At 42.9% G+C, this 11,349-nt stretch overlaps 1 protein-coding gene across 1 annotated transcript in view; it reads left to right on the top strand.

The window, feature by feature from the left end:
- The first annotated feature begins 2,658 nt into the window (after positions 1–2,658).
- Positions 2,659–11,349, top strand: part of LOC126278511 (uncharacterized) — a 718,457-nt gene continuing 709,766 nt past the window's right edge. The window contains exon 1 of the mRNA XM_049978676.1: positions 2,659–2,970. Coding sequence (XP_049834633.1) covers positions 2,904–2,970 — 67 coding nt within the window. The 5' untranslated portion in view covers positions 2,659–2,903. The remainder of the gene's footprint in view (positions 2,971–11,349) is intronic.

Below are 11,349 nucleotides of genomic sequence, written 5' to 3'. Positions count from 1 at the left end.
CTCATTGATAGTTTTGAAAACCTGTGAGCAATTGTTTCGATTATCATTTTGTTACGCGCACTGCAAATTTTTATTTAGTATGAAAAATATTAAGTGATGATGGAATAGAACAAAATCATGCTTGGGACGCTGAGGTATTCTGTGAGTTCTTTAACTTTACATAGGAAAGAACTTTATTCAAGACGCAGTCAGATTCATGTTTACGGTCAAGAAAACAGTTTTCACCATTATCCGATGCACAGTTTCGGGGATTTTGTACATTAGATCACTACTGATGGACGTTGCACCTGGGCGAAAACTTTTAATATACTTCAGGAGATCGAGTACGGGAGGCTGGAACATACGGCAGATATTCCACCTGTTCCCTAACCAAATAATACAAACGCAAAAACTCTGAGCCCAAATAATAAGGAATCTCGCCGAGTCCAGTAAGTGTTCAAGCTTCGTGTGCATTGGTCGTCATCGCCTTAGTTATATGTGTAGTGAGTGTGTGGGACCGACACCGTTTTGATCCTGCAGCCGTTCTGAATCACGACACGAAGGAATTAAAGACATTAACTGCAAACAGGCATTGCCTTACATCAATGGGAGAAGTGATATTTGTGCCAGACAGGGATTCAACTTGGGTCTCCTGCATCCTAGGCAGATGTGTTGCCCACTAGGCCATCCGGAAGCAGTGACCACCACAGTCTCACAGACTACCCTAGTACGCCTCTCATAAGACCCAAATTCTCAGTCTGTAATGACCTTAATGTCGACGGGTCGATAAATTCGAATCTTCCTCTCTTCCAAATTCTCAACTTATCCGCGCACTTATAATGTTCTGCCCCTCCTCTTTAGCCTCATTACTCTCCACATCTCGCGAATATCCATAAGAACTCGAGCTTCGTTATTACATACAGGGTGGTCCGAAATTCTCGTACAAACTTCTAGGACTTGTAGTGGTGAGTGAGTACATAATATTTTAAATAGGAACCCATGTTCACAAACGTACATTTCCGTGCTACAGCCATTTGAAAACGTGTTGCTAATGCGACCGTTTTTACAGGTAGTTGACCGGGTGTGATCCAGTAATCACTTGTTTTACAGTTCCATTCCCTAACAGACAATGAGATTGCTCGTGTACTTGTTGATGGGTTCTTATCAACGTAATGTACTAACGCCTCTTCCAGTTTGGGCGTGTGGGGCCTCCCTGGAGCTCCAAAGTCAATCCTGCTGCTGGTGAAGATACCCTTTCTCAAAAACGCTGCGTGCTTGTGGCGAAAAGGGTACACGATGAAGTCCGAAGTTGAGGAGAACTATCTTGTTGTAGGCGACGAGCAACTCTTCCACTGGTGTGAGCTTCGCCATTCAGGAAGATCGTGCCACTCCGGCCGGCTCAGCCAGGTCAGTGCGTTAGGATAGGATGTCAAATGACATCAGTCGATCTGATGTAAGCCCCATCACTATGAATATCCTGTTGCAAACCTACCTAGCAAACATGTTTTCAAACGGCTGTAGCACGAAAACGGTACATTTCCGGACATGTGTTCCCGTTCAAAATATCATGTACTCACTCCCGACCACAAGTCCTAGAAGTTTGTAATAGGAATTTCAGACCACCCTGTATGTGGTGTATGTTCTTTCGGCCATGTCCGAAAGAACAGACATCACCATCACGTATACAGGGTGCTACAAAAAGGTACGGCCAAACTTTCAGGAAACATTCCTCACACACAAAGAAAGAAAATGTGTTATCCACATAACATGTGTCCGGAAACCCTTACTTTCCATGTTCGAGCTCATTTTATTACTTCTCTTCAAATCACATTAATCATGGTATGGAAACAAACTGCAACAGAACGTACCAGCGTGACGTCATACACTTTTTACAGGAAATGTTCAAATTGTCCTCCGTCAGCGAGGATACATGCATCCACCCCCCGTCGCATGTAATCCCTGATGCGCTGATGCAGCCTTGGAGAATGGCGTATTGTATCACAGCCGTCCAAAATACGAGCACGAAGAGTCTCTACATTTGGTACCGGGGTTGCGTAGACAAGAGCTTTCAAATGTCCCCATAAATGAAAGTCAAGAGGGTTGAGGTCAGGAGAACGTGGAAACCATGGAATTGGTCCGCCTCTACCAATCTTTCGGTGACCGTATCTGTTGTTGAGAAGCTTCTATTGAAATGTGCAGGAGCTCCATCTTCCATGAACCACATATTGTGTCGTACTTGTAAAGGCACAAGTTCTAGCAGCACAGGTAGAGTATCCCATACGAAATCATGATAACGTGCTCCATTGAGCGTTGGTGGACGAAACTAAAATGAGCTCTAACATGGAAATCAAGCATTTCCGGTCACATGTCCACGTAACATATTTTCTTTCTTTGTGTGTGAGGAACGTTTCCTGAAAGTTTGGCCGTACCTTTTTGTAACACCCTGTGTAACATAGAGCTAATCTGTGGGAATAATACTGGGATGTGTCCCTGTACGAGTAAATTCCACTTCAGCCTGTCCGCAAATCAACCCCGTGTACATCAGCGCTAGTCGCGGGGTAACTTCACGGCTAGTGGAGTCTCGAGGCAGTCAGGAACCACCGACCGACGCGGCGGGGCCGAGGCGTCCGCGCCTGCGCAGACCGGCGCCGCTGGCGTACACAGCGGCGCCAGAGCGCCATTGCTGCCGCCGACGTCGCCAGCGCCGGAGTAGTCGACGCCGCGTCCCACCGCGTCGCGTCGGAGCAGCTCGGGAGCGGACGGAAACAGCCGATCAGTCCGCGGCGCGGCGCGTGTGTGTCCGTGGTGTCTGCACAAACCGTCGCGCGCTCTCCAGTTTCTTGTTGTTGTCGGCGAGCGCGCCCCACCGCCGTGACTCTGTGCTCTCGAGTTTCGGGCAAGTTTCCTTGAAGTTTTAAGCGACCATGGCGACGAGTTACTCGAGAACTGGATTGCACGTCCTGTTTCTGTGCGCCATCTACCTCACCACAGGTAAGTTCTTTACACACTGGGAAAGGAAGAAAACTGTATCTTCGACTGCTTTTCCTTATCTAACAACAAGACTGAATCCGTAACTGCGAACAAAGACGCAGAAGTACTGCTATTCAACCTTTTCTTTGTTGCTGCTACAATGCAGTCCACTCCCTACTCTCACAGGCTGTCTCTTTTACTCGTAATCCAGCGGCAAGATAGTTAGTATACGCCCTCACGTTACTATACAATTTATTCAAAAATACTTACATTCAGGCCACTGGTCGTCATGAAGTTGTAATCCAAAGTATTTACTGAGTTAAATACAAATGTATTTAGCAAACACAGTTCAAAAGCAATGTATACCCTGCGATAGAATCTTTCTCATTTTAACAACATTTTCGTGATCGTAGCATTCCAAATACACACCCTTGCCAGAGGCAGCAGTGCTACACAACCAACCATATAAACATCCAGATATTCTCTCACTTAAATGCTCCAGTTACAGTAGAATGTAATACTACCTACGATTGCAGTCTCTGTTGGGATTAAGAGGTTCACAATTGTATTAGTAACAGATTGTGTTGACACTGATTTGTCGTTCGAAGTAATGATTGAGCTACAGATAACAAACGTATTTAATAAGCTTCCAGCTGTGTAATGATTTATGTCAATTGCCGCAAGTACCAACAACAGCTAGAGGATATTGGTATCTTTATAAGCAGCTGATACTATCAGCAACATAGTACATAAGCACATATTTTGATAGCTTGTCATCTAAATAGCTTTGGTACTAGTAAAAGTGTCCCGTCTCCTTGCAGAACTAGGTCCCAGTGATTGTTTAACAAGGTAAATGAAGCACATTCTGCACTCAATGTCTTAAAAAAAAGTGACCATGTTCTTTTTTATTCTAGATTTGCGTGTAAGATCATTCAAAGGGTATAATTACGGGTTCTAGTTTTTTCAAGTCACCATCAAATGGTTAAAATGGCTCTGAGCACTATGGGACTTAACATCTATGGTCATCAGTCCCCTATAACTTAGAACTACTTAAACCTAACTAAACTAAGGACGTCACACAACACCCAGTCATCACGAGGCAGAGAAGGAAAAAGAAAATCAGGGATTGTAAAATACTGGAAAACTAAATGCAAAAGTATTCGTACGTCATTACACTGCACAGTAATTCGCAAGCTGAACAGGCATAAAGACCCGCGCACGGTGGAAACATAAGTGTGCTCTGCTTGTTGCAAATGAAGATTACAGTTAACTATATATTTGTATGAAGTTAGTGTAGGTTGCAGTAGGTACTGGGAGATGAAGCAGCTTGCACAGGATCGAGTAGCATGGAGAGCTGCATCAAACCAGTCTCAGGACTGAAGACAACAACAACAACAACAGTGTCCCTTAACTCATAAATATAACATTATACTTGTTATATGTATAAAATTGATTGTGAGAGAAGCTTTTCTCATAGGGAAACAAGTAAAAATTACTTAACTTCTGGTGTAGGTAAGACAGACGGACACCAAAATCAAGCCATATAACGCCCCCCTTCTGACGCGGTCCACGCGAGTAGAAGACTATTAACTGGCGGTCGCAAGTGAATACCGAACAGCCAAACTGCAGCCATAAAATAGGAATGGGAAAATCTTTTGAAAAAAGGCTTCGTTCGGAAATCGCTTTGTTTATTTAACCACAGCAGTGCTTATATTAAAAAAATATTATTAATTCCAAGCTCTTCCGTTGTATTCAAGTACGTATGGGTGTGTATCTAAATAAAATTTTAATTCTGTTACTGAGTGTTTTAATGACCCATTTTTCTTAGTTATTGCACAGATCTTCTGATGAGACCTTAATGAGATTTCGAAAACGGTAATGACATCTGCCTTAAATACACAAGAAAAATTTTCTATTTGGCTTTAACGTAATTATTATTATCAGCTCCATATATGAACTGCCTCGTAATAACAATGATGTAACATATGAAGCGAATTGTGGGGTATATTCTTGATGCAGGTTAGTCCTTATTTGGATTTTACTCTGTTGCTTTTTCCGGATATATTTTGTGTGGAATTATTGCTAATGTCCTCTAGAGCAGAGTTTCTCAATCGCCGTGTCACAATGACGTGTCTCGAATACATATCAAGCGTGCCGCGAGTTTTTTCATGTCTTCTAATTTCCGCCAAAAAAAAAAGAAAGATCTAAAATATGAACATTTATAGCCAAATCTTTCCTTGGAGATGCTCAATTTGCAAGAAATTGCCTATAATTAACTACGCACAGTAATAGAAAAATGTATCGTATATACTTCATATGTTTGAATTTCTACGTTTAGAAAAAAGTTATGTATAAGGGTATCGTGAAAGTTCTAAATGTATTTTGATATGTCCCAGAGGTGCCTTTCTGTCGACAAAGTCATCTCGAATGACTACGGTGTTGTTTAAGGTATGCCTAAGGGTTTTGGGATCAATCTTCCTCGGTCTCTATTTGCTTCTTCTGGAACGCTAAGCACAGGAAACACGTAAGATTAGCGTATTGGTCTGATGGATTCTTAAATGATAATAACATAAAAAGTACATCGACAGTTCAGACTAAGGTTGTTAGCCGCTGTGACAACACAGATTAGCTGTACTATTTAGTTTTAACACATTGTTACCACTTCTACTCCATGAAATATTTTCTCGTATAGAAGTAACGAGGGGCATCTGACGCTTGTTTCAGATGTACCTTGTGTTCGAGAAACAAATTGTGACTTATTGCTACGAGACACCATGCACCTACGGTTGTAAAATTGACCGCCCACGCCGTTCCGACGTTAGTGACGAGAAAAGTTGCGTATTAGCTGACTGTTTATAAGATGCGCAAAAAATCTACAACGCTTCAGTCAAGTATTACATAAGTCTTGTCCTCTTGGCATGCAGGCATAGCGACCCTGAATGAATATATGTATCACACAATTCAAACATAATTTTCATCAGTGGTGTCTATGTCGCAGGAAAGTCTGTACTCTTGTCCAGTAGCTTCTCATTATTTATTACATTCAATTACCTAATGGGCCGTGTTAATGAGTTTAGTTTAGAATTATTTCACTTGCAGTACGTCCTGTGCGCAGATTAATGACTGCACTTTGGACCGGCCTCCACAAATTTATATAGTGCTAAAAAGACCATGTTAGGAAATCAGAGCACTGTTATTTGCCAGAATAGCAGTCGTCATCATTGTTACAGGGAGATCAACGTCTTTGTCTTCCGCTCTCGACAATTTCGCGCTTTGATACGATCAGCCATAAACGATACGCTAATCCAGTGAGTGAGGCATTGAAGATTATTTACAGTCATGGCCGCTGAAGAGTGAATAACGTGTCAACGTGAAAGTAGTTACTACCAAAAGCCTTACACCAATGGCTTTTTCATTAAGTTATCTCTTAAGTAGATAAATTCTCTTATAACTGGTGATAACCTCAGGTAAGGTAGATGATTCTTCAATTAAGAGGTTGTTGAGGCGAACAAAACCTAACGGAACTAATAGAGCACAAAGACACAGTCTTGCCGTATTTATGTACCACATCGGAATTCGCTTAGAATGATTTGCTGCTCCTTCACCCTGTCTACTGTGACGTCTCGCTTTGTGTATAGTGTGTCTACTAAGCTGCTGCAGATCAAATGTGTACAGAATTCTGTGACAAAAAATAGTGTGGAATTTTCCTTTAGTTTGTCACGTTCTATTTGTCTTTCTCTCTTTGTCGAGTGTCATCCCTTCCTCATCGTACCCCATTACCTATTCGACCCCCAACTCACGCAAACTCAAAAACAATCTCTCCCTATCCCTATGCTACACTGACCCCTCCCCCCCCCCCTCCCCCCCCGCACACACACCAGTAGTTCAGACTCATGTATAAATGGTCACGAAGAAATACGTAGGTAATATTGCTCCCATGTAAAATAAAATTTTCTTACTTGGCTGTGTAAATGTTTGAAAAAATTCTCGATTCCTGTCTCAGCCATCACTATAAGGGCCTCCAAGGAAATATAATCTATTTTTCTTCGTATTACACTAATTCTGAATGAACTTGAATGAAAACTGCTTTAGCTTCATCACGCAATATAAAATTGGCTCTGACACATATAAAGTGAAAAATAATGCTACTTACTGCCACCACATGTAACTACCTTGAGTCACAAAGTTTATTTATTCTGGTATGTCTGAAGACATTTTAGTTTTATGTTCTGTATTATATAGGCAGAATGAATTCAAATACTGTTTCACTCGAACTGTTTCCACGGTAACGCCGTTGGGAGCATCTTCAAGAGCAGTTTGATTAATGTAATGTAGCTCTGCGAAGAAGAGAATGCAGTCTCCTCCTGCGATGTGACCATCCTAACCAAACTTTTGCCGTCTCGTCTTTATATTTACAGGAATGCACTTGCAGTCCAAACTATCTTCTGCTGTTATTTCGGCTGAGAGAGCCCTCCTTCCATCCTGTGAGCCCTAGAAATGGCGATGCATCCCCTGCTCCCAGATAATTGTGGTGACTCACTAGATATGGCTGTATTCCCAAACTTTTGTAGAAGGAGCAGACAACCACGGAAACGAATGCAGTCGCTTCTACCACTAGCTGGTGTTAACGACGTAACGTCTTCAGAGCGTAATAGCACGATTGCCGTCCTTACTCAAAGCGCTGACTGTTTCTTAATTATGTTGTCACAATTCTTGAATTGAACTTCGCAAAGGATTAATACTCCGTCTAGTGAACATGTCAAATTACGCTGAAAACTGTATATCCTCGATATTCTGGAGACATTTGAAGCTACACAGAAAATTCCACTGGCATCGATTGTTTAGGCTGCACCCACTCACACTGCAGAAAAACTACTTCGAATTTCAGAGAAGGCTAATCAACTGGCGACTCATTTAGGCCCATACGGGTGTTGTGCAAGAATTACTGATTCAGGAGGAGCGCTGTCCGACTTTCAATGGGGTAGTTGTATTAAGAGAGGGAACATAATGAGAAAATACCATGATTGTGATCGCATATTGAAGAAGTCATGACATGAATGCAAAAACTGTTGCTGGCAGCTCGGTTCCTACTTCATATATGGATTCCCTTTAAGACTCCTGCTGCGGAATAGTAATTAAACCAAGAGTACTGTTATCTCAAACTGAAAATATTGTTGGCGAAACTGATTTTTGCCAGCATCTCGTGGTCGTGTGGTAGCGTTGTAGCTTCCCACGCCCGAGTTCCAGGGTTCGATTCCCGTCGGCGTAAGGGATTTTCTCTGCCGCGTGATGGCTGGGTGTTGTGTGATGTCCTTAGGTTAGTTAGGTTTAAGTAGTTCTAAGTTGTAGGGGACTGATGACCATAGATGTTAAGTCCCATAGTGCTCAGAGCCATTTGAACCATTGAAACTGATTTTTTGCAAGAGCTGATGTGAAGACGTTTTATTTCTAGGTATGAAAATTGTCATCAATACAATTTTGTGTTACCCTGACTGTGAATTCCTTCGTAAACATAAGATGCAAGTACGAGCTTTAAAGGTGAACCTAGTAAACTGGCGATCCACTGCCACCGTCGCAGGTTCGAATCGTGCCTCGGGCATGGATGTGTGTGATGTCCTTAGGTTAGTTAGGTTTAAGTAGTTCTAAGTTCTAGAGGACTGATGACTACAGATGTTAAGTCCCATAGTGCTCAGAGCCATTTTTGAACTACTGCCACCGTGCCCAACAATAGGTTAAGGACACAGATGCAAATCTAAGTACAGTCCTGAAATAATACACTACGATAAACACACTGACAAAAATGGAAAATATTACTCTGTGGAGCACCAGTCCTATATTTACGAGGGCATGATCAGAATCAATGCCTCCGATATTTTATGTGAAAGCTCTTAAAGCTTTTTTAAATGAAACACACTTTATTAACATTCTACGTCTTTATTCTTCATGTGTACCCTGCCAATGAAAACATTTCTCCCAAGCAGAGATCAGTTCTTTGGTACCGTCACCGCAGAATGTCTGATTTTTTTAAGGTGCTGCAACTTCAACTACGCTGGCACCGCTGCATCACTATCAGGGTGATGTCCTCGAGGGTTTTTAACTTTCTGAACTAGATGTGAATCGGAAGGGAGTAAGTCGTGATGTAAGTAGGTTGGTATATGACAGTGAATCCAAGATATCAAATTGTTGTAGATGTTGCAGCACTCGTGTGTGGTCTCGCATTGTCATGCTGAAGGAGAGAGAGCTCTATGAGTGGACGAAACCGTCGAGTTCGAATCTCGATTACAGCACGCTGTTTCTCAAAGACTGGCATAGTTACGTTACACGCCGCCTTGTTAGACGCTACATTTTTGAATGCTTTGGCCACAGAGAGTTGCAAATATGTGGGCGTGAAGAACAAAGATGTACAGATGTTCATCACATAACGAGTATTAAATGATTAAAATTTCGTTCCATTGGTAAGTGATGTCTACCTGGAACATCAGCGTGACATGCGACTTTCACAAGCACGGAAACACAGTGCATTACTTGTGGCACGTCAGAATGTCCTCTTGACGAACTTATTCCGATACATGAAACACGTTTTGTATCAGTTCTGAATATGACTGCAGGTAGGTATGAATGTTTATGTCTTTCCATCTGATCGCTGACACGCACTATTTGCTTCAAACGAGGGGAAATCAAGGATCTGTACAGCCCTCAAGTACGAGGAGAGTTCAATAAGTACCGCAACATTTTTTTTCTGATATGATTCCAATATACCACATTATTCCAGACTCTTTTGGGTGCAAAATCCTATTTTCCAACATAATCTCCGTCAATGAGACAGTCTTAGATACATGGTAAACTCTACAGGTCGACGTGGGACCCAGCGTCTTGCTACATTAATAACCTCCCTATAATCCACTTAGTGCTTCCCAAGGAGCGCATACTTCATTGAGCCAGACAGATGGAAGTCAGAAGATACGAGATCCGGGGAGGGCAGAATCAGGAATATATCACCATGTGCCACCACAAAATCCGCATTATTTCAACCGAAATTGGATGAGAAAAAAAAGTGGCTTGTTTACTGACTGTCCCTCGTAGTTTATGGTTTTGAGTTGGAGTATGGGCTCTTACGTTATCTTGCTGGCCTTTACTAGTCGGTATCTTGGTCCTGAAGTGTACAATACCGGGGATTACCATTACTGCCACATCCTGGTGAGCAGTCAGCCTCCCTTCAACAATTACCGTATTAATCTTTGTACATCCATATTTGAACTGGATGAAGGTGGGTCGCAGCTGATATGATTTTTATTAAAACTGAAGTTCCTCCAACTGTAGTTAAGATTTTTCGTCTTTGTGTCAACGCCATATTCAGGCCCGTCTAGACTGAGCCACACACAACTGATTTCATCAAAGTGTACGCTCCTGAAGATGGTGTTGACGTAACGTCGAAACTAGTAGCGAAGTAATTATAAAATCTTAAGCAGAGCTGGAGGAATTTCATTTTTAATAAAAGAAAAATTACCAAATTAGTCATGTTGCCGTATTCAACAGCACTCCACGCCGTCGTCCCTGGAGTTTGAGATGTCGAGAATCGCTGCCTCATGCGACCTTCCACCAGTCACCAACGAACACATAGGCATCGTTACCACCGCTACATCCAGAAGGTGAACACCACAGACAGTGACTGGTACTTAATAATCCAGTTGAGTCTGGCTCTACACCATGTCAATATTTGTCCTCTCTGGTCAGAAGCAAGTGCCACATGGCAAATCGAGATCTCAACCTAGCATACAGCAGTCTGCCTGTAACCTCTTCCGGATATCAACTGTCGTCCACTGGTCTATTCATCAGAGCCAATCTGGCAGTTCAACCAACTTCTAGTAGGGTTGACCTTCTGAGCTCTTCTTCGTGCCATGCTTGTGTCTTGCTTGAGTCCATATCGTCACTAGTAGGTGAGCACGCAGTGCGCTGCAACCAACTGTTTGGGTATGTCGCTTCCAGTGACGTCATTTCACTCACTCTCTCCCCCAGTATCTACACTCCTGGAAATGGAAAAAAGAACACATTGACACCGGTGTATCAGACCCACCATACTTGCTCCGGACACTGCGAGAGGGCTGTACAAGCAATGATCACACGCATGGCACAGCGGACACACCAGGAACCGCGGTGTTGGCCGTCGAATGGCGCTAGCTGCGCAGCATTTGTGCACCGCCGCCGTCAGTGTCAGCCAGTTTGCCGTGGCATACGGAGCTCCATCGCAGTCTTTAACACTGGTAGCATGCCGCGACAGCGTGGACGTGAACCGTATGTGCAGTTGACGGACTTTGAGCGAGGGCGTATAGTGGGCATGCGGGAGGCCGGGTTGACGTACCGCCGAATTGTTCAACACGTGGGGCGTGAGGTCTCCACAGT

Source organism: Schistocerca gregaria, chromosome 6 (genome assembly GCF_023897955.1).
Source record: "Schistocerca gregaria isolate iqSchGreg1 chromosome 6, iqSchGreg1.2, whole genome shotgun sequence".
Classification (NCBI taxonomy): Eukaryota; Metazoa; Arthropoda; class Insecta; order Orthoptera; family Acrididae; genus Schistocerca; species Schistocerca gregaria.
This window is presented reverse-complemented; position numbering and strand designations above follow the sequence as displayed.